This window comes from Monodelphis domestica, chromosome 1, assembly GCF_027887165.1.
Source record: "Monodelphis domestica isolate mMonDom1 chromosome 1, mMonDom1.pri, whole genome shotgun sequence".
NCBI classification, from domain to species: Eukaryota; Metazoa; Chordata; class Mammalia; order Didelphimorphia; family Didelphidae; genus Monodelphis; species Monodelphis domestica.
The window spans coordinates 270,311,339-270,336,649 of record NC_077227.1 but is presented as its reverse complement, the minus strand read 5'-3'; the positions used below and the strand labels follow the sequence as shown (position 1 = coordinate 270,336,649).

The following is a 25,311-nucleotide window of genomic DNA, read 5'->3' as shown; positions in this document are numbered from 1 at the left end:
GTTATACCTTCCAGGGCCTGATCTCAGGGTGGGACAGCAAAGGGGCTAGCTGGAATTTAGCAAGTCATAAGCAAGTGACAGAACAAAGGAGAAGGAGATAGGACAATGAATAATATAGATTCTAACTATTCAACTAAAGGGTCAAAACTGGCAAGGGGAAAAATGTGATGCTGGAACATCCAGAGAAAGTATTAAAGGAGGGGGAGAATGGGGGTCACAGTGAGGAAAAAGATGGAAAGATTGAGCAAAAGTTTCAGAGTCCTAATTATGTAAGTTGAACACTTACAGATGATAGTGAGAACAAGGGTATGACCATTCTGGAATACAGCTGACATAGAAAAGATTGCCTTTTTTTAGTCAAATAACTGAAATCTTTGTTTCCAAATGTGCCTAACTCCCAGCTAACTTTTCTGGAATTCATAGGCTCACAGATTTAGTTAAAAGGGACCCTTAGAAGCTCTCTATTCCAAAAACTTTATTTTGTTTGACGACACTGAGGCCCAGATAAATTAGAAGGGGTTCAAATTCAGGGACTTGCCCTGATTCTAAATTTAGCACATAGTACCACACTACCTCCTTCTTCAACAATTCAATTCAACCTTAAGGCTGTATAATTAGTATTAACAATGTTCTCTAAGGTCGCATGACTATACTTAGTAATTCTCAGTCTGCCTAGAAAAGTAATCATTCTAAGCAGCATTTTTCTAAAAACCAAAATTGTATATAATGTATAGGAGAACATAAAATATGTTTGGGTCCAAAAACTAAGAAATTCCCTTAATTTTTTAAGTAGGCTGAAAGAAAGGTACATTTGGGCATTATAACTTACTTTCAGCTTCCTACATTGAGAACATCTTAGGACACAAATTGATAAAGAATCAAAAGATATAAGGTCCTGTTCTCTAACAATATTCTTTTTGAAATAATAATATGGTATATTTCTATATTCTACACAAGGGCTGGAATGAATAATTATGCAGAAGAGTTTATGGATTCACAAAAGTATTTTGTATGTAAAAGGCCAGGTTTTGATGGCCTGTTTTTGCCTACAAAGTCTTTCTACCTCAAAAATGGAAGGCAAGACTGCAGATGCTGCAGGATTCCAATGATATAAGGAGTCATTTGCTAAGTAAGGTAGGTGTAAAGGAGTCCTTTTGTCTTGGAAGCTTTACTCTTGTTTTCCTCAAAATAAAAACTTGGCCTCTTCAGGCGTCTGAGGACAGAGTACAGTCCAGGCAAGGTTCAGGTTATTCGCCCTCTGTTGGCATCCAGGTTCGCCATTTTTGCATTTTCGATCTTTTAAGGTTGACACATGAACACACTTAAGCCCAAAGAAAAGAATTGCCCCATAGATCCCAGATTCAGCCTTCAGTCCCAAACTCCAGAAAGCAGCAAATTTTAAACTTTCAAATGCCTACCAGAAGACATCATTAAATAAGTGAAGTCAATTGGTTAGACTGAATTTTGTTTCAGACAGACTTTTTTTATAAAGTAGAAATTTTTTAATGTAATAAGCTCGTTAACTTTATAAGTCTATAGGGCTTCAGAATGTCTGTATAATGCCTGCATACATACTCACTGGACAGACTAAACAGTTTGATAATCCGTTCTGTGCATGGACTCATTTAAAACCACACCATCAAAATGATGGGCCACCCTGTGCTTAAAAATATAATTTTGGTGAGCAAATCTATACTTAGCATTTCCTGTGAAAAACAATAAGTATAAATACCTTAAAAAGAAATATACTGTAAATCTTTTATAGTAAAAATGTGAAAAACTAAATCAGAAAAAACTCTTAACAATTTACCTCTCTGGAGAAGTAAAAAAGCTCTGGTTTACAATTCTCTGTGATATTTGAAATCTGTGAATGAGTATAAGGGGAAAAAATGAGAAACCAAAAATTAGCCATTTAGTAAGTTGGTATAATCATAACTGCCATGTATAGCTACATAATGTTTTAGATATGTTTAGTTCACTTGATGCCACAACATCCAAGATAATACATACCATCATTACCAATCAGTTTTTGAATTGAGATTTTTTAAACAATGGTAGAAATGAGCTGTAATAGCTTTTTTCGCTAATTAAAAAATAAACATTAGCACAACTGTTTTCTTGTCAGTTTAAGATGAGAATTATCATAAGTAATATTTGCAAATAAATATTCAAAATATAAATAGGTCATTACCTGGAAGGATTCCTCTTCGTGAGTGAGTTGTAGTGGACAAGAGATGTACCATTTTTTAATTATAATCTGTAAGGTAAAAGAAAAGTATATAGATTGTATTTTTAAATTTTCTGATTAAAGAAATTACTTGAAAAAGACCAAAGTAGTCACAAGTCAATCTCTCTCCTTAAGGGAGAGATTTTGTTTAGACTTATTTCCTTCCAAGTTAAATTATACAGTTAAAAACATTATACTTAATGAATATTCTCTCTAACTAAATAAAGGTGATAATCCCAGGTTATGACCAACTCCCCAGGTAAGGTACACTCCACATTTGATAAGACCATATCCAATTAATGACTGTGTGGGAAACTAACTGTATGGCAAGCTAAGCCTGGGAATTCTAGTTACTATTCCCACACACTAAATTATTGTATAGCATCTGAGAAACCTCAACCTTCAGCTCTAGTCTACAGAGATCTGAAATGTTTAATGAAGTTAGGAGAGCAGCATAACAGAAGAAGGACATTGTTACCTTGGAGGAATAGATTTTGTAACTGTCTTTTAACTATAAACCAGGATTCTTAACCTTTTTTGGGTCACAGATCTCTTTGGCAGTCTGGTAAAACCTGCCATTTCTTTCTCAGTATAATGATTTTAAATAACTGAAGAAAATGCTAAATTTCAGCTAAAGGTTGGTAAAAACAAAAATCTCATTGTTTTTTCCATCCAATTTCACTGACCCCAGGTTAAGAATACTGACTCTAATGCAAATGATTAAGAATCATTAAAGATATCCTTAGAAGAGAAATAGATTGAATCCTAGAGGTTAAAATAACAAAAGCAGGTAGACCAGAAAGTCTTTAAGGAAATTGAATGAAGCATCTCTCCAGATTTTCTGCCCACAGACCCTTTTTGGCTACATGGTGGGTACTTCAGAAATGTTTGGTGAATGAATGTGGAAACAGCACCCTGGGACAGGAGCACAAGACCATGAGAAAAGGGAAGAGTAAATACTATTTACTACTGTTCTCCTGGTTGATGGGAAAAGGAATGTAGGTAATGTTCTTTGTCTTAAAAACATTAAAACCTAGGATAGCTAAGTTGAAAACCAAAGGGAATATGGCTGTGAAACATTCTGAATGATCTATGTAAACTTGGCTAGAAAAATATTTTTAAAAGAAACATTAAGCTGTGTGACCCTGGGCAAGTCACTTAACCCCCATTGCCTAGCCCTCACCACTCTTCTGCCTTGGAACCAATACCTAATATTAGTTCCAAGACAGAAGGTAAGTGTGAAGGAAGGAAGGAAGGAAGGAAGGAAGGAAGGAAGGAAGGAAGGAAGGAAGGAAGGAAGGAAGGAAGGAAGGAAGGAAGGAAGGAAGGAAGGAAGGAAGGAAGGAAGGAAGAAAGAAAGAAAGAAAGAAAGAAAGAAAGAAAGAAAGAAAGAAAGAAAGAAAGAAAGAAAGAAAGAAAGAAAGAAAGAAAGAAAGAAAGAAAGAAAGAAAGAAAGAAAGAAAGAGAAAGAAAGATTAAAAGAAACTCAGAAAATTCTTTCTCAAAAGTGTCTAATAAGAATTTTTCAGTTGTAGTTTTTATTGTAGTCATCCTTTTTCTGCCCTATAGTTAATGGTTTTGTCAACACAACCAATATAGTCCCTGGATTTTAGGGAAAAATTTCTCTTTAATAGTTGCTCCAGACTGATATCCAGTACACAAAAGGCTAAGGGACTATAAAGAGATCTGTGCTTTGCAGGAAGTCAATAAATAAATAGTATTTCTATCTGGTATTTATCTAATCAAAGATTAAGACAATGCTAAAATAAGCATCAAGCAAAACCTTCTTTAGGAAAAAAATGAACTAATCAAGAGGAATCCTTTTTTTATACTATTCTTGAATCTGATAAACCAAGAAGAAAGTGAGAAATTTGAATATGACAAAGTTGGTTTGATATTGCAATATAACTTTTCAATAGCTGACAAAATACAACACTCATTCCTATTAAAGACACTAGAAAGTATAGGTATAAATGGAGACATCTACCTAAAACCATCAGCAAATATTATTTGTAACAGAGATAAACAAGAAGCCTTCCCAATAAGATCAGGAGTAAAACAAGGATGCCCTTTATCACCAGTATTATTTAACATAGTATTAAAAATGCTAGCAATTAGCAAGAAGAGAAAAAAGAAATGAAAGCAATCAGAATGGATAAAGAGGTAATAAAAATCCCTTTTTGCAGATGATGTGATGGTATATGTGGAAAATCCTAGAGATTCAACTAAAAAGTTAGTCGAGATTCTCAATAATTTTGGTAAAATAGCAAGATATAAAATAAACCCACATTAAATCAACATTTTTGCATATTGCTAACAAAGTTCTAAAAGAAGAGATAAGAAGAGATACTCCATTTAAAATAAACAAATATAGAATAAAATAATTGGGAGTATGCCTGCCAAAACAAACCCAGGAACTACAAGACATAATTTAAAAACACTTTTTACACAAATAAAGTCAGATAAAAATAATTAGGGAACTATTCATTTTTCATGGATGGGCAGAGCCAATATAATTAAAATGACAATGTTACCTAAATAAATCTACCTATTAAATGCCATCCCAATCAAATTAGCAAAAATTATTTTATTGAACTAGAAGAAATAATAATAAAATTCATTTGGAAGATTAAGAATTTCAAAACAATTAGTGAAAAATGTAAAGGCAGGAGGTCTAGCAGTAACAGATTTTAAACTATATTATAACACAGTAATTATCAGAATTATATGGTACTGGCTAAGGAATAGAAAGGTAGATCAGTGGAACAGAACAAACATAAAACAAACAAAAAGAAAAGATTATAGTAGTCTTGTATTTGATAAAAGTAGAGATCCAGACTACTGAGATAAGAAATCACTATTTGGTAAAAATTGCTAGGGCAATTGGAAAGTAGTTTGGCAGAAACTAGGTACAGATCAGTATCTTAAATATTCACTAAGATAAGATAGAATGGAACTATGATGTAGACATGAGAAGAAATATCATAAGCAAGAAGAACAGGAAATATATCACCTATTAGATTTATGGATAGGAGAGGAATTTATGCATAAATGAGATGAAAAGTACTATCGATAATTTTAAGTCCATTAAATTGAAGTTTTTGTCCAAATGAAACAAATGTTGCCAAGATTAAAAGGAAAGCAGAAAATTGGGGAAAATGTTCATAGACAGTTTCTTGGGTGGAGGTATCATACTTAAAATATATAGAAATTTTTGTCAAATTTATAGGAATGAACCATCCCCAAATAATAATTGGGCAAAAAAATGACCAGACAGCTTTCAGATGAAGAAATCTAAACCATATATAGGTATATGAAAAAATGGTCTAAATCACTACTGATTAGGGGAATGCAAACCAAAATAATTTTGAGATGTCATCTCATACCCATCAGGTTGGCTAAAACGACAAAAAAAAGACAAAATGCCAAATGTTGAAGGGAATGTATAAAAATTAGGACACTAATACACTGTTGGGGGAACTGTGAACTGATCCAACCATTTTGGGGAGCAATTTGGAATTACTCCCAGAGAGTTAAAAAACTGGATATCCTTTGATCCAGCCATACCATTGCTAAATCTATTTCCCATGGAGATCAGGGAAAAAGGAAAAGAATCTGTATGTTTCAAAATATTTACATCAGCTTTCTTTGTGGTAACAAAGAATTGGAAATTGAGGGGATGCCCATAAATTGAAGAATGGCTAAATAAATTGTGATGTGTGATTGTGATGGAATCTACCGCAGAGTAAGAAATGAAGAACAAATTAATAAAATAAAAATTTTTGGAAAGAACTAAATGAGACAATGAAGAATGAAATGAGTAAAACCAAGAGACCATTATATACAGCTACAGAATTAATATTTGCAGAATAAGTTGTGAATGTTGAACTCCAGAGAATGAATGGAGAAAAGGAAACAAGAAAGACATAATCAACATATATATATATCTGTTTGCCAGATGATGCCTTCTGTGGTATGTGGAGGGGAGAGAGGGGCTGAAATACCTGGAAAAATACTTTTTAAAAAATTTATTATATACTTAGTAGTCACCACCACCACAAGACATTTAACTAAATAAATGTATAAAAAAGTATGCCCAAAACTTAAGATTTGTTTAAAAATGTCAGTTACACATATATGCTAATCTATACATCCTCTGCTTTTGAGTTGTTTTTGGATTTATTTTTTCTCTTTATTTTGTGGCTTATTTTTTTAATGTAATAATTGTATTTATTATTTACTCTTTTTTCTTCTATGTTTCTTTTATTTTCTTTACATTTCCAATATTTGTCATTTCTAATACTGTAATACAATTCATTACATCCAAATATCACAATCTATTCAGCCATTTCTCCCATTCATTATATCCATTTTAGACCCAACTCTGTCAGAGATCACAAATGTTACCCTTACCTTCTCTGGATCAGTTGAGACATAGTATATTTTGCTTCAGCCCCTCACCTTTGCTCTATGTGTGTCTCTTATTTTCAGTGTGTTTCTTGTAAACAACACACTGCCAGGTTCTAGTTTTTGATCCTTTATGTTATACATTTTCCTCTTCTGTGTGGATTCATTCCACTACACTCAATATCATACTTACTATCTGTGAATTTCCATCAACTCAATTCTTCATTGTTTTCCCCTTCTTCCCCTCTTTCTGCCATATCTCCTAAAATGTCCAATTTCCTTTGATTAATATTTCTCCAATTTACACCTCTTACCAAAAATCCTCTTTTATCTTCTCTCTTTGCTTGTCCCTAACTGCTTACCTTTTAATTCGTAATCTATCCACATTTCTAAAAATCCCTTCCATACAACTATGCCCTTCTACTTCTTGATATGAGTTTGATTCTCTCCTAAGTTTCTGAAGAGTCCCTCCCTATCTCTTCACCTATCTCCCTCCCTTTCCCCCATTTCTATGTACATTAAGAACATTTTTACCCTTCTAATTGTGTATGTTATTCTGTCTTTGACCCAAATCTAAAGAGAGTAGGTGTCTAGTACTACCAGCCCTCCAACTCCTTCTTCCCCTTGTTCAGAGCAGTTCCTCCTTTTTCCTCCTCCGTATGAGATAGTCATTCTACTCTACCTCTTCCTGGTCTATTTCACTACCATTTTGGCTCATTTCATGACATTCACCTTGATCTCAAGTCACACCCCTTCAAAATACCCAGGCAATGATATAATTCTAGAGGTCATGGATGACATTTTCCCATATAGGAATCAAACAATTTGACCTTTAGGGTTGCTTGAAATTAGTTTTTTATTTCCTTTGTAAGTTCCTTTCAGATCAAATTTTCTGCTCAGCTCTAGATTTTCCCTCAGGTGTAGTGGAAACTCCTTTAGTTCATTAAATATCTATGTTTTACCTTTTATGATTAGGCTAATTTTTGCTGGATATGTTATTCTTGGTTGTAAGCCAAGTTCTTTTGCTCTATGAAATTCTGTGTTCCTTGTCCTGCATTCTTTTAATGTTGTGACCGCTAAGTCTTTTGTTATTCTGACTGTAGCTCCACAGTATTGAATTTTTTTTCTTGTTGCTTGTAGTATTTTCTCCTTAACCTGGGAGCTACTGAACATAGTAATGTGCATTTTCAACTTTGGACCTCTTTGAGGTGGTGATTGGTGGGTTCGTTCAATTGTTGTTTTTGTATTAAAAATATTTCATATTTTCTTCTATTGTTTCATTCTTTTGATTTTGCTTTATTGTTTCTTGTGTTAGGAAGTCATTAGTTTCTCCTTGTACTATTTTAGTTCTTAATCTGTTATTTTCTTTCATAAGTCTCTGGATTTTCTTGCATTGCTCATATTTTTTTCCAAATTTTTCTTCAATATCTTTCATTTGGTTTTTGAAATCTTTTTAAAGATCTTTTAAAAGCTCTTTTGAGTTTGCGGTAATTTATTGTATTTCTTTGCTGTTTTTGAAGTAGGTGTTTTCACTTCACCATCTTCTGAGTTTGAGCCATGATCTTCTGTTCTCATAACAAGTATCAATTGTTAGGTTCTTTCTCCTTTGCTTGCTCATTTTTATTTCTTTTAAAAATTTTAGCAGCCAAGCCAATAGATTTAATTATTTACTTTTTATGGAGCTCTCAGGGTACCTACTGTGTTGGAGTATGTTACCTCAGGCTTCAATATTTTTTGTACTTGTGTTTACCTGGGTCCTATTTAGTTTTTCCAGTTTTTATAGTCCAAGGTCTGATGTAATCCTGGATCTCCTGCTTAAGTCCCAGTCTGTGACTGGCCTCACATGTTCCAACCAGAGCCAGTGGGCAGCTATTCCACTACTATGCAAGCAGCCAATCCACCTCACCTTGTGGCAACAACCAGGGACTCTACTCTCCTGGAAGTGACCATGGGTGACGGGGCCCCAATTCCTCAGTAACCACACTCATGGGCTCCTTCTTCACTCCTCCTCTCCCACTGCCATAGTCCAGCATAGATCAGGTGTCCAGTCCCCTTTGGTCTCCAAAATCCTTCATTCACTGACAGCAATGCCTGACTACTGCAAAAGCCTCCTAATTGGTTTCTCTATCTCATCACTCTCTTCCTGAATTCACTCAGATCCAACAGTCACTTCCCTGGTCAGACTCTAGTAGCTCCCTTTAGACTTGGGCATCAAATATTGTTTCATTTTTATCTCATCCTTTAAAATGTTTTATTTTAAGTAGGCATAATTATTCACACAATTACTAGAGCTGTAGTACAGGAATGCAACTTATTAACAAGTAAATATATACATAATAGAAGTATGTGCTCAAAAAAAAAAAAAGGATAAATGATCAAACATTTTGGAGACCACTGATTGAGAGCAGAAATCAGTTAGAATTTAGGAAAATTAATTAGGATTAGGAAAATCAAGGCAAGAGAAACCTGCAGTTTTATGGAGAGTGAAAACAAATATCAATGGGAATAGATGGGGAATAGAATGGAAAAAATAGACCTAGTAAAGTTATAAAAAGAAAGAATCCATGAGGCAAAAGATAAAGAATTGGGAATAACCCAAATTATTGATTACCTTACTTAAAATGCTCTTTTCTCCTTCATCTAGCAAATCCCATACAAATTTCCAGTTTCAGCTCAATACCCGCTGATGTAGAAAGCAACAAAATGATCTTTCTCTTCTCTGAACTACCAATACACTTATAATCTATAATCTATAATCTTATAATCTATACCACACACATTATATGATTTTAGGTTATTCTATAATTATTTTATAGATAAGACCTGTGAACTTAAGCTCTAAGTGAGGGATCAAATCTATACTTCTATTGCTCATGTCTCCTAAACTCAATGCAGAGCACATGGAAGGAAAATGTATATTTGTTGACTGCTTACAAAATTTTAAAAATATTTTTAGTTATTTTCCTATTTGTATTTAAACTTATTTAAATGTTGTTTATAATAATAAGTTATTACTACATGTAAATTTGAAAAGAACGATAATCTAAGAGATCTAGGGGCAAATTCCCTGGCGTAAACTGGAATTTTGAGGCAATTACATGGTAAAATTAATCTTTTTAACTTTATAAATATTCACAGACAAAGAAAAGGGACAAAAATCAACAAGAAAAGCTCAAAGAGTAAAGAGGGGAAGATCATGGCGATTGCATCTTTTACTTGCATTATTATAGTTTCGACTAAAAATTTAATTTTATCATTGATTTATAAATACTTTTAAGTACATTTTTGATAGAAATAATATAGAGAAATTGATCCTCTCAAAAAACTCTAGAAAAGTACCCTTTTTTCTATCCACCATTTATTTTAAAGCCAAAAGTTTAAATATATCAAAACAAATTTGTCAAATAAAGGACATAAATCTCTTTTTTAAATGTACAGTATTTTTCATTGTCCTATTGCAAACCAAATTAAAAATTTTGCCCACAAGCAAAAATCTGAACAGATGGTTTCTAAGATTACTATAAATGTAGAATAAGGGTATTACTTCCATATGACTGTTCCAGTTAGAAATCTGGACCAAATTAGAGCATATCTGCCATGACAGAAATTAATGCTGTAAAAACTACAGTGGGCATATCTTACCAAAACATTTCACCTGTTTCAAACTATTAACTATGAAAACTAAGTCACACTAATACAACTTCCAATTTAAAGATTTTTCATCAATCTTAATTAACTCTTTAATATCCACAAACCTATATCAATATGCCTTGAATTCTACCTACATACAGAAGTACTCTAGATATAAAAATCACTTTGGAATAAAGGCATTAACAATAAATCTCTTCACTTTAAGGACAAGCATGTATTAATTTAAATGTATCTATAGGTTATAGGATTACATATTTAGAACAGGAAGAGTTTTAGGTCATCCAGTCCAACCCTTCATTTTTCAGATGAAAAAATCAAGGCCCAGAGTGAAGTGAATTGACTCAGGTCTCACAGATAAATAAGAGGCACAAGAGGAAAATGGAACAAATATGCAAAAGTACTATGTAAAACTGTTCATAAGAATCTTCAAATTGAAAAAAATCATAATTATATAGTATTTTGAACCTTGGGATCATATTTCTACCTATGAGCAAAATTTAAATTAAATTATTTTATCCTGTATTTTAGCCAACAAAAGTAATGACCCTCAGATTGGCATTAATTTTGGGTATACCAGTTTATTTTGACAACTGTCCTGGACTGGATTTGCTGTCTTACTCTAATATTATTTTCTTTGAATTTACTTTTTATTAAGTAAAATATATTTTTGGTAAGTGGCAATAAAAAAGAATTTTTTAACCAAGCTTATAAAAAGTATATTTGGAATATGTCTTCTTGCAAACTACTAAATACTTAATCCTACTAACTTTAACACTTGGACATTAGCCATGGAACACATCTATGTAAAAGGGAAAAAAGGAGGGTTTTTTAAATTGCATGAAATGTCTTTATGATATCAAAATCTATTTATGTTGGCCAAGAGCAGTTTTCATTTTCCTTTGTCTATACATTTTTAGCCATGCTGAACCATTCATGTTTTATTTGCATAAGTGATATAAATTTTGTTGGAATTAATATATTTCTCTTAACTACTCTAAAAAAATCAGCTAGTAAAAAATCATAAGAACTACATTTTAAAAGTGAAAAAATCAATTCCTTTGTGTGAAAGCGACATGACAAAAAACTATTTCATTTACTAGTTCAAAAATAAGACCCCCCAAGAACCTATCTATATGCCAGGAGTAAACCAAACATGTGCTAAAAAATTTAGAAGGTTTAATTCCATGGTCAAAATCATGTGGTCAGTCAGAGTTTCTGAGGTCTGGTTTCTCTGATCACCTAGCATTAAGATGACCTGTGCCAAATGAATTTTCCAGTTCGTGTCCTGTTGACCATAGTGTTATAGACAACTATTTTAAACCTCCTACACATCTTCCTTTTCTTTGGACAGGAAAGAAACCATATATATACTTATTTTATCTAAGGCTTTGGAAAATATTTAAAAATAAGAAATTTGGGCAATTGGTGTGTTCCTTGTGAACTGATAACTAGCTTTGTCTTGTTTAGTCAAGTCAAAAAAACCAGACTTACTGTCCTGCTTGAGGAAAAATAAAAGTGGATACAGAAAAAGGTAAGATATTTGTGGATTAATGAGAAAGCATCCTGGGGTGCCCACTCAACACAAGACAGAATTACATTAAAAGCCAGAATATGAGGTCTATTTTAGAGAAGGGAGATCAGCAGTCCACTGATGTTTTAAACTTACCACAAGAGCAAAGAACGCCTTAAAGAAAAATGATAAACTACTTGTGTAGCCAAGAAAGCCTGTAAAATAACAGTAAAATAAAAAGCAATTTATAAGGAAAGTGATCCTAATGTACAGCTAAAGCTATATGTCACGGGCATGTTTTCTATTACAGTTGCTTGGTATCTGGAGCTCAGGGCTCAGAATAACAACATTCCAACTGCCTGTCACAGATCATTTATGTAGTTTTGTAGGGCAGAATTGGAACTGGCTTACCACTAATGGCACACTATAAGGAAAGGCTGCTCTTTAATGTTCCGCTGTAAAGATTTTATTTTAGTATGGCAGACAAAATACTACTGCAACCCAAGTAACAGGGTAACTAGGCAGGCCTGCAAGCAGAACCATTTATAATAAATTCAAGTTTAAAAGTCCCTTCCCCCTCCTTCTGCTAAAATATCTAATTCAGTGAAAATTAAGCCCATCAGTAATTTGTTGTCAAATTGGACAATAATATTATCTCCCATTCTAAAATGACTTACCTAATTTGGGAAGAAGTGAAAGGGGGAAAACAATGCAGACGCATATGATTATCAGCAGTATTCTTCCATCAAGATACCAAGATCTAGTGGGGAAAAAAATGTACCTTTAATTTTAGGCAAGGGTCCAGAATACAAAAATAAATGTTACTCTGATATAATTAGCCAATAAAAAAACACCCTTTTAAAAATAGCCCTATTTTCTTATTCATGATTTATATTTTAGAAAAGCATTAGAAAAGAATAATAATGGTAACCCTGCGGTTTCTAAAGCTCCAGCAGATTCAATCTTGCTGGAAAGGTTAAGAACACAGTCCCAGCAATACACTGAGTCTATTCTACAAGGACCAACAAAGTTAAGTGCAGAGAGGCTTGCTGCCATTTTGTGATGACTTTTCTGGCCATGGCTACCAATAAAACCAAGAAAATTATAAAATGGTCCACAGTCTAGTATAGCTCCCCTATACATCTGCAGTAACGGCAACATAGTGCTGCAAAATGAGGTAGAAAGTGCTAAGAATCACAGTTTGGGATCTAATCACAGTTTGAGATTTAGAGGACCTATAGTCAAATTAAGGTTCAATGACTCAATGACTAATGATTGGGCATACTGCTAAAGGCTCTCAGTCACATCACTCTTGACATTCTTGCTATAAACAAAACTAGATTCAAGTTGCTGCTCAATGGACAGACAGGTCACAATTAGTCTTTGGAAACAAAAAAGAAAATCAGTGGAAGAGAATTTATCATCATGTAGGGAGTAACTAGAAATTATTTCATGGGACATTAGGTCATCGGGTATTTCATTTAATGATGAATATTTTCAAAAAGACTGCCATCAAAATAATTTGCAGCTTATGTACCATAATTGGTTGTTGAGGAATAGATAGGCAAATTCCATGAAGTGCTGACTTTCCAAATTAAATCAATATAAACTCTTGTGCTTGTTCACTTCATGCAAAGCTGAGAAAAGGCAGAAATGGGGAGAAATATATAGGAAAACATGGTTCATGTTAATGAGGCAATACCCAAAAGACATGCAGAAGCTTCACACCAAAATGTCATCAAAGTTCCTCCCCCCAAAAAAGAATTGATAAGTGAGTACTACACATGGAAATCATTGAATAGCATTGTAAAACTCAAAATGGACTGATAGGAAAAGACTTGTTATTGATTTGGAGGTCATTCCTGAATCAGCTTTTTAGGAATGGTCAGGTCAAATTAACAGTGCTAAAATCATAATTAGTTTAAAAAATTACTAGAGTATTGATAAAAGAATGTTATTAAAATATATATTCTGGCATATTTAAATATGTGATTATAAATAAAAATGAGTTGACAATAAAAAATATTCACAATGATTATAAAAATGTATGCAGATTTTTACCAATATAAAGCAATTATTATGACAAAAAAGACCTAAAAAAGCCCACAGAGTACTTGTGTCAGTAAATATCTTATTTACCTGCCAAATACACAGAGAGAGCTGTCAAAGACAACACCAGGCTATAATATAAGTTTGTTTTTTAAAAATCTTTGAAAAAGGTATGATGGACAATTATAAATGGTTTCATCTCATAAGGAAAAGAGAAGAAAAATGGATGGTAAAAAGTTTGGCAAGATATCTAACTAAACAAAGTCATCCCAAGAGCTTTTAAGAATAAAAATGTAAGGATGAGAAATGTGAAAATGGAAAAAAATTAACAATCTCTTTTTTTTTTCCCAACAAGAACAGTGGAACTACCATACTAGGGCCCTGGGCTATGTGTGAGCACTCTAAGAGCCACTTGCTGAAATGCCAGTGTGGGCACTTACACCTCAGAAATCAGTAACTACTACAAATCAGATGTTGATTTATTATTCTATATATTCTATATTCAAGAATGATAATATTCAAATTAAACTTAAAAGTGTGAGTACACAAATTTTCTTTTTCTAAAGGTCCTCAGTTTCTAAACATTTACCAGCACACCTTTGTATTGTTCTATTAACACTTTCTGAGCTCATCAGCAATGGAGGCCTGATGATTTGAGGTTAATAATTCTAACACAGAGCTTGAAGATTTAAAAATTCTTTATATCTATTATCTCATTTGAGACTCATATCACCTCTGTTTGGGCTTTAACATGGCAATCACAAGATGAAAATATAGAAAAGACTGAAATGTCACTATAAAGAGAACAAAGATGGAAAAAGCACCCAGATCAGAGCAGAAGAGATCTGTGCTAAAGGCAACACAATTCTGAGGGTGTTGAGAGATCATTATAAACGCTATGTGAAGAGAAAGACAAAAGGATGGGGGAAATCTCACTTTATTAAGATGAAAAAAGGTGATTGAGAAAATATCAGTAATCACCAACATATATGCCTACTGTCCCAACACAACAACTTCATGAGTCATCTATACAGAGAGGAAATCTTTGATGAGAAGATTAGGATGGAACAGCCAGGCTTTGTCAAGCAATATTCTCCAACAGACTGCTTCTTTGCAGTTTCACAACTGACTTAAAGATACAGATTATAAAATTCCATAGCACTTATTAGTTGCTGATTATATTTAAAAATTAACTGAGAGAAAAAAGCCACCTTGTAGATTCTCTCATTTATTCATCAGTTTCACCAATATGCCTTGAAAGATATAAAAAATCACCCTCTTCAATTACTCTCTGATTATAAATATCAAGTGAGGCATAAAAGAAGAAGGTAAGTTTGCTAAAGGTATTCACCACTGTCACGGAGGAGATCCAGCAAAGAGGCTAAGTTAAAGAGGGATTCCTGTGGATATTGAGGTTTTCCAGATAGCCCTCTTTGCAGATGACATTTTTCTGGTTATGTTAAACAAGCACAACCGATTAGAATAAAACTGAAATCATTTAAAGGAGTTTCACTTGACCAAATGGCCAAGAAAAAACAAGAAACACAAGAAAGACCAAGTGGATCTGGTTATATGTTGAGGGTGAAGGATGACACAAATGAACAGCCAGAGTGTACATTGGTCTCTGACAAATTTAAGAGGAAAAAGGAAGATTCCTAACAGGTTGGATGGACTTCCTGTGAGAATTTATTGCAGGATAGTGTTAAGATTTGAACAAGATGAATAAGCTTGTATGGATTTCAAGCTGTATCATTGGAGAAAATTTCCAAATCAGAGTGATCACAGATCCATTTAAGTATTTAGCCATTCCCAAAAGAGATTTTATTTTTAAATACTATTCACTTCAATCTGAGCACATAATATCTTCTAGGATCTCTTGGGTATACAAAAAAAATAAGATATGATCTCTTTTCTTTATGAAATTTGTAGTCATCTCAGGAGGAAAAAATGTCTTCCAAACCAGCATCAAGAAAAACTACTACGCCTTAGAAATTCTAAAAAACTGCTCCAAATTCTGCTAGTACAATGGCACACCCGGCGTTTCCTTAAGCCACTATTAATCAAGAGGCCTGGAGAATCAAAACTGCAGAAACTCTATGGCTGCAAATGGTGTACAGTCATGCTTTTGACAAATTCTTTACCAATATGATCTTTGATAATTAAACTTGGATTTTAACAGCGATGCTTTTCTTATTAAGGGCATAAGAGAAGAATTAGCTGCAGTTATCTCACTTGGTCTCCTCTATACTCTAGTTTACAACTCTAAGGAAAACAATTAACTGGTCATATGTCCAAAATAATAAAAGTTCAAATAGTTCTGTGCATTTGCATGAAACTCAGCTTTTGATTATAAGGAGAACCTAAACTTTAATATATAACATTCTTGTTAGACATAATGCACAGACAGAGTGACAAAGCCTTAAAAAGTGAAACATTTTAAACTGAAAGATGACAATAATAACTTTCAATCTTTCTACCATTTGCATAATAAGGACTCAAGTAGAGCAACAAAATATCTACCTCCTTCTGGGACTCACTAGAAGACCCAGGTACCAATACAGGACTCAATAGTAAGAGAAAAAGGCCCAAAGAACACAAAAGCAATTTCTATGTTGTTCTTGTCAGGAGGGTATTGCTGAGTGGAAAAGGCTATATGTTAATATAGCCTAGGCCAGAAGGATCTCTTTTTTTTCTTTTAAAATATTAAATTGTAATGATACATGTATAACCTAGTGGAATTGCTTGTCAGCTCTGGGAGGGAGGGATGGGTGGGAAAGATCATGAATCATGTAACCATGGAAAAATATTCTAAACAAATAATTTAAAAAAGTTTTAAAACAAAATAAAATATTAAGTCACTATGTCTGAAATCTTTAACAAAAGCTACTTTTCTCCTTAAATAGATAATACTTGTAAAGTTCCTAGCACTGTGCCAAGCACTGAATAGTCATTTAGTAAATGCTTGCTTTCCCCTCTTCTTTTATGCTCACAGTGGGTCACATGGTAACTGCCTAAAGTACTAAATGATGGATTAGGAGAGGGCTTATTTTTTTCACTTTTAATATAAACCTATGAATCTTATCTCAATTTAGTAAATGATGATGATAAAGATAATTTTTCTAAAATATTCACATAAGAGCTTATGGTCCTTTAATTTGGTGTTTTATTTGCTTTTTGATTCACTGTGTCAAAATTCATAGGAGGGTTGATTTGTATAGTATATAATAAATCTTTAAGAGAAAATGAACTCATATAATAATTCTATGCCTCATCTTTGTTTATCAAGCATTTATTATCCTTATCAAAAATCATCATAAAGAAGTTCATAAGTATTATGAACTTTTCCTTATAATTACTTTCAGGATGGGAGGCAATAATATATTACCCAGTGATATTAGTCAGTATGGTTTTCACATACTAAATGAATCAGGGTCAAAGAAACAGAAAATGGAAAATGTAGAGAATATAACTGCAGCCTCAAAAATGTTGTGTCAGTTTACAAAAAAAAAGGAAAAGATTTACAAAGAGAGGGTTGTTTTTTTTTTTGTTTTTTGTTTAGAGAAATCCTAGTAAGAAAACTCCTTCTAACAATGCAGATCAACAACTGCCCTCCCTTTTATGGTCTTAGAGAATTGGGGGGTGGGGGGTGAGGGAGAACTGAGGGTTAAAATGACTTGAACCTATGTCCTCCAAATTCAGGCAGGTTCTCTTTCCACTGCATGTAGTATTATGATAACTCTAGTACTAACAAGGGCCTCAGGTATCTTCTATTCTAACCTACTCATTTTACAGATGAAGAAACTAAGGCTCAAATCTTGAGCCTTAACATGTATGACCTAATGACTTGTCCTAGGTCACAAAGGCTAAGTAACTATCAGGGTAAGATTTGAACCAGGTACTCTGAACCCAAAGATAATGCTGTTTCCATTGTTCCACAAACCCTTCCAAAATAAAATTACATGTAAAAAACCAAGATATTTCATTTTAGAAGAATATACTCACTTAAAACTTTTTTTTTCCTAAGCATAGAGGAGTTGTTAAACAAAGCTTCTGTTTCCCAAACACACTGTGTCTTGAATGTTTTGGGGTAAAAGCATTAGGAAAAAGTTTTATACTTCCTAGAAAACTTGTTTGATCTGTAAGTTTAATCCTATATGATAAAAATGTTCCAAGTATGAAATATAGAGAATAAATCCTTTGCTGTATAGCAAATACTTTGCCATGCAGATGTTCTTTTTTCTTTTAAATGAAAACCAGATTTATTTATGAGTTGCTTTAATATCATTCCCAAATGGAATGGGACAAGAGTATCATATGTTCTGAATTAGCATCTTACTTGCATCCCCTATCAATTATGTAACTCAAATGCAAGACAACTTAATTGTGTCAATCATATCCTCCTGACAGGATCATTAAATGTTAACAGAAAGCTCCCAAGTTACAATATTTTAACAGCGTGCTTTTATAAACACTGAAGTTATTCCATTAAAAATGCAGAAAATAGATCAAATGGCATGCTACTTGACTGTTGAGATTAACTTTCAAATCTGAATATTATTATAAATATATATAAATTATTTCCACTGTATTTGTAAGGATTTGTTAAAATACTAAAACCAAAATACTTTGTGAAAACACAAGTACATTAATTTCCACAAATAATTAAAAAAAAAAGATGAAACACCATTATCTATAGTTTAAGGTAAACTAAAATTGCAAATAAAAGTAAATAGACAACATACTGGCCTAGAAAAAAGGCTGCTATATAACTAGGAAAAAATGTTTTTTGGATGGTTAAATTCAGTTAACTAATTTTTTTACTTCACTCACTATATTATTTTGATTTTTGAATAATTTATTTTTATATTTTAAAGCATCCTTGTAATTAGGCATTTATTAATCTAATACATTTTTTAACTTTTAAATCTAAAATAATGTACCTTACATTAAAGAAATCCACTTTGGGGTTATTTTTTAAATATGTATACTTAAAAATAATATTTAAAAATTCAATTTTGCTACAGAGCTTCAAAACATACAAGCAAAAATCCATGTTCATTATTTTATAATGTTTTATTTATCTCTGACACTTGAGATTGTAAAAGAGTAAAGAAAGATATGAATAGTACTAGATTTCAAAGGAACTATACAATGAATATTACATTAAAGATTTTTTAAAGCAAGACATACATTAACCAATATGTACAAAAATATGAGCTTTAGTCTAAAGTAAGATTTTGAAGTAAATTTATAACCAAACACAGCTTAAAATGATAACCATAATAGAGCTATGTTGAAAATTAAAATGTCATCAATGGTGGTAACATAATAATGAAAACAGGTGAATGAAAAATATTTTAGTTTAGTTATGTCAAGCACATTTTCTTGCAATGGTTCTGATTCTGTTTTTAAGTTCACAATGTATTATGCATGGCTACATATATAGAGATTTTGAAGTATATCTTTATTTAAAAAAATAAGTTGTACAAACTATAAACCAAACTTGAAAAAATTGGCCTGAGTTCTGAAGAAAGTTCAAATGCTAAAACAGGACCACCAAACATATACATTTGAAAGCTTATTTCGTTTTGCATTAAATTATTTGAAAGGACAACTTAACAATTTAAAGGTAATATGCTTTCTCTTCAAGGCTGATGCTTTCTCAAAGTTTTTTTTTTTCCTACAAGGCAAAGATTTCATATGAGTGATATTTTAAGGTTCCTATAAGTTGACTATCAAGCAAGTATTTCACATTCTTAATTATGAATTGAAGTTTTATTAATGCAACATATATAATTATAAAGCAAAAATTAAGCAATTTTATGCAAAACCTGAATTTCAGTGGATACTATGTACTGTAGTATTTATGGAAAAATGGAGATGAGAACTGTGCAAAGTGTAGGGAAATGGAGAAGTTGAGCATCAATAGAAGGGCTAAGTACCCACACTAGTGAAATCATGACTCCATTAGAACATCAAAATAAAACATATATGGAAATGAAATATTTTTCCTTACCCACTACAGTCAGGTAGAAATTGTGAAATTGCACCAGGAAGTTCAGCTTTAATAACAAAAAGGTAAGTTGACATAGCTGCAAAGAGAATTAAAATACTTAATATTAGAATTCTGCAATCTCTAGAAATTTTAAGAACAATTGAACTAAAGTAGTATAAGAAAGATAGGTAGCAGAGCCTAGTCCTAGAGCAAAATAGAGAATAAACTTTTGTATTTTAAATGGATACCTACACTCATCATCATATTACAATGTAATAGCATTAGAGATAAATAATAGAGAAAGAGCACAGGATCACAGATTTAGAGTTGGAAGGGAATTCAGGACCATCAAATCAAACATACTCATTTCACATGAGGAAACAGATTCAAGAAGGCTGATTTGCCCAAGTTCATGTGTTGGAGGTAGAATTAGAATCTGGGTCTTCTGAATCTAAAACCAGAGCTATTTCCTCTTTTTAATTTTATTTTAAAAAATTAACTGCTAAGGTAAGAAAGTGTTCCTTAATTGCAAATAATTAATAAATTAAATTATGTTTGGATTTCCCTTAGTATATTAAAATTTCATACCAGAAAGTCAAGTATAGCCCAAGCTGTCACATGTAGTTCTACTTAAAGAAGAAGGCTTTACTTGAACAATAATTACTACTTTATAATAATTGTCTTGAAACAAAACATACTAAAATTACATTTAGACAAATATATAAAAACTGGCAGGACCTAACTAATTACATGCATAACAAATTATTTCTAAACTGTTGTCCAACAATTCAACAAATATTTTATTAAGCATCTGCTATATGTTAGGTACTGTGCAAGACATTAATGATCCCAAGACAAAAAGGAAATAGTCCCTGCCCTCAAGGAGCATATAATCTATGGAGAGAAAAATATATATGTACTTTAAGTAAATATAAAATACACACAATGTAGACACAAAGTATTGGGGGTGGGTGAAGGATGGGGATAACAGGAAAGGGTCTGAATAAAAGATGGTGTCTGAGCTAAACTCTAAAGGGATCTAAAGATAGCAAAAAGGAGATGAGGCAGCAAAGCATTCCAGGCTTTGGACACAAAGGGATATGGTAGATGGAATGTCATGTATTAGGAATAAACATAACTAAGGGAAAAATATCTACTCTATGAATAGTGCTATCATGTATGTCATGTAATGAAAGAAAAAGCCTTCACAAAACTAATATTTTTATAAAAACAAATTCAATAAACTCTCTATTATATACTCAATTCTTTTCTTTTTAAAACCCTTACCTTCCACCTTAGAATTAATACTATGTATTGGTTCCATGGCAGAAGAGTGGTAAGGATGAGGCAATGGGGGTTAAGTGACTTGCCCAGTGTCACCCAGCTAGGAAGGGTCTGAGGTCACATTTGAACCCAGGACCTTCCATCTCTAGACTTGGCTCTCAACTGAGCTACTCAGCTGCCCCCCATACTCAGTTCTATATAGATGTAGTACCTATTTGTGTTAAAAAAAAATCAACAACAACCAAACATTTAAACTTAGACATAGAAATACATGGGCAAACAGATTAATGAGGCAGAATTTTGGTTTTATAGAATCCCCTTCTATTTCCCATGAAATTGAGGCAGGGGAAAAAAAAAACACAAATGTCTCTGAAGGATAAAATCTCTTCTATTCATGGACATCTTTTCTACAGTTTATAAACATGCCTATATCTCCTTAAAAAACCTTCAATAAAAAAGCCTAAAATCCTCTCAATTTATCAGCCTGTATCCCTGCTCCCTCTCACAGTCCAATTCCTTGAAGAAGCTCTGTCTACTAGCTGCCTGCTTTGGCTCACCTCGTACTCACTTCTCCATGTCTTGCAGTTTGGTTTAGGACCCAGATACCCAACTGAAATAGTTCTGTCCAAGGCGATTAAGTACAATCTTAACTGCTAAATCCTGTTTGTCTTTTCCCAGTTCCTATTCTCTTCAACCTCGTCTTCTTCCTCTTTATTTGACACTGTTGACCACCCTTTCTTCCTTGACTTATTGCTAGTTCTCTTTGTCATCTCTTGCCTGTAGTCTTCTCTGTCTCATCCTTGTCCCACTGAAGAGACTCCCAATCTCTACATACTCTCCTGGTCATCTCAAAACGCCCAAGAACTCAGATATCATCTCTAGTCATATCAGCAGCCTTAGTTTTTCACCTGAGCACCAGGCCCACATCAAAATTAGATGTCTCACAGTTATCTCAAATGCCCGATTAGGGCTTACCTTTTCCCCTAACTTTTTCTGAAGGGTTACCTTCCCTCTAGTCACCCAGGATCACAAGCTTGTCCCTCCTCAATCAGCTGCAGTCTTGCCGGTTCTAAAATGCCCATTACATACAACCCTTCTCTCCAACTCCGCCAATACCCTGGTCCAGGCCCTCCTCCCCTTTTCTTTGGACCATGGCAAGAGCCTCCTACTTGGTCTCTTTGCCTTCGGTCTCTCCTCACACCAACCTTCCACATCCTGCTCAAGAAACTGCAGCAGCTTCTTCTTGCCTTTAGGCCACAATACTTTGGTTTTAAAGCTCTTCGTTAACTACCTTTACAGACTTACTGTACACTATCCTTCTGCATTTACTCCATACTCTGTAGAACCTGTATATGCAAAATTGTATCTCCCATGTCTGTTCTTTTCTCTAGGCCATGTTTGGAATGCCACTCCTCTTCATTCTTAACTCTCAACATTCTTTTAAAACTCAGCTCAAATGCATCTTTTACAGGAAGGCTAGCCTGATCCTCCTACTTGATAATGCCTACTCCTGAGAAAGTGTTCATGTTCTGTATTTAATTGTAGGAGGTATTCCCCCACCACAGAATGCCAATTCCTTAGTGTTAGGGATTTTGTGTTGCATCTCTAATACCTAATATAATAGGTACTTAATAAATAATATCCTGATTTAATTCAGTTATATAAATGTGATCTATCTTTGGCAAACATCACATTTTTTACTGAACTGAGCTTGCAAATTGTTTAATCTTATTAAGTTTGACTGAATTTTCATAGACTCAGAGATCTAGAGCCATGAGGAATTTTAGAGCCTACATGATCCTACTCCTTTATTTAGAAGAGAAGACTAAGGCATGGGGACATTATATGTCTTGCCCAAGGTTACAATAAAGGCAGCATTTGAATCCAGGTCCTTTGACTTAAGAATCAGTGTTCTTTAAACTTTGTTTCCTTCTAGCCTAACAGAATCTTTTTGAATTCTCATTATCACATGCTGGTTTAACTCCCAGTTCTTCAATTTTCCAGAATTTGAACTCAGTCACTGGCTTAAAGTTTGTAAGAGTTTCTCTCAACTTCTTCTACCCCCTGCACTTGTTTGGGATGGGGGAAGGGAGAAAAAGCAAGAAAAAATCAAGACATTTGCCTCGTGACATATGAATGTGATGGATTATTACCATACTACATGAAACAACCAAAGGGAGTGGTTATATGATACAGTAGATAAGATGATGTACTTGGAATCAGAAAACTCTGATTTCGAGTTCTAACTCAAATTATGTAATCACAATCAGGGCACCTCACATCACAGAGTTCAGGCAATTCTCTAAGAATTTAATTTAGAATAGCTACACACACACACACACACACATATATATATGGAGTTTCCATAATGGTATTTCTCCATGCCAATGAAATCACAGCTATGGACCAAAAAAAAAAAAAGTAGAAGAAATTCACAGAAATAAGGGAAGCCATATATGGAACGAGGCAGAGTAAAATAAGCAGGACCAAGAGAACAAATACATAATAACCTCATAATGCAAGTGATAGGAATAAAATGAAACATAATACTGACTGACTGCAAATGACCATGATGGTCTTACAGAAACACACCTCTCTTCTTAGTAGAAAAGTAGAGGACTACAGATGTGGAATATAATTTACTCTGTCAGACAGAGTAACTGTACCAGCTATTTAAATGTTTTTCTTTATAACACAGGATACTTTGATGGAGGTAGTAGAAGTTTGGTTGATTAGGCTATAAAAACAAAAGACAAAAAAACCCTTAAAAACAAAACCAAAAATCAGGACCCATCTTCATATTCTCTAGGACCTCTCAACTTTTCTGAGAGTAGCCAAGAATGTCATTCATCTTGGCCAAGTGACTTGAACTTATCAAGACACATAAATGTTCTCTTACTACCTCCTAATTTACCTGGATATGCTAGGAACTCCCTATTGGCCACTTTTATTGTCTCTTTTCTGGTCCAAAAATTTTTCTTTGGCAGAAAAAAACAGATGTTAAAGAAAAGTTGAGTAGTTGTCTTTTTCTTCATGAGTTATCTTGGTTCCATCTTTTTTCTTCTATCCTTACCACCCTCTTAAAAAAAACAAACCCAACAATACTTCACTTTTCTTATCAACCTCAGCTAATTCTAATTTTTAGTACTTCTCAATTCCTACAGGATAGCATCATACTTACAGTCATCCTTTGTGATTTGCCCATTAGCTTACATAGCTCTTAACTAATGTAACAACCCTAGGTTCTTCAGGTTCTTTTTTCCTTCACTCAGAGTTCTTTATGTCTTCAGATATTTATATTTAAGGTCTTGTAATCCCTTATAGCATTTTAGTCCATAAGATCCTACTTATTTTTCCACTGAAACTTTAGAAATCTGTTCTCTCAAAATTCAGGGTGCATATTATAGATTATTCCCAGCTTTCTTCTCCTCTATCAAAAGCTCAAAGATGGAATGACCTCTTCCTCCCAAGGTTCTCATTATTTCCACTCCAGCAATCAATCACCTCCTTAAATAAGTTAAAACTAAATAAAATTAAAAAGGGTCATTGAATTTAAGTGCTGTTTGGTTATATTCCTTTTCCCCCACCCCTTTTCTTGGGAGAAAAAAAAAGCTTTTAAATGTTCTTCTTTCTTTTTAAAACAAAATTAAAATTTACCTTAACATAGCAAACTTTGACATCATATTTTCTAATTTTTTTCTAAAAAAGCAATACACAAAAATGTTCTAGCATGATACTAAAACTAGAGCACTGAAACAGTACCAAAAATTACAAGAATGTGGTAAATCTATATAAACCACATACATTTTTCTATTTATACACTCATATAATCTTTTATATAAAGTGACATCTATAGCAAGGTTAAATTAAAAACAGTTTTAAGGCTACTAAATAAAAAATAATAATCTCTTGGTAATGGAAGAATCAATTTTGTTCAGTCTATTGCTGTTCATTTCTTTTCTTCTCAATATGAGCAGAGTTGTTGACTAAAACCCTGATAACTTAGAAAAACCTAACTTTCTCTTATAGTTATATTCCTATTTTTTGTTATTCTAGTATATTGTGTGAAAGATGTTTTAAATTGTTTACATCCATATAAGAAAGAAAATACAAGTTCTCTTTAGGAAGGTTTAGATTAGACTTTTAGCTTTAAAAATATGGGGAGTCTGTTTATAATACTTTATCTAT

General features: G+C 33.1%; 1 protein-coding gene across 3 annotated transcripts in view; it reads right to left on the bottom strand.

Moving 5' to 3' along the window:
- The window catches only part of SLC38A6 (solute carrier family 38 member 6), an 85,018-nt gene that overhangs the window by 13,849 nt on the left and 45,858 nt on the right, over positions 1–25,311 (bottom strand). For all 3 annotated transcript variants that reach the window (XM_003339468.3, XM_016427993.2, XM_007472977.3), the window contains 5 exons: positions 19,861–19,936; positions 12,473–12,555; positions 11,952–12,010; positions 2,192–2,257; positions 1,811–1,864 (listed from right to left, as the gene is read on the bottom strand). In XM_003339468.3, coding sequence (XP_003339516.2) covers positions 1,811–1,864; positions 2,192–2,257; positions 11,952–12,010; positions 12,473–12,555; positions 19,861–19,936 — 338 coding nt within the window. The remainder of the gene's footprint in view (positions 1–1,810; positions 1,865–2,191; positions 2,258–11,951; positions 12,011–12,472; positions 12,556–19,860; positions 19,937–25,311) is intronic.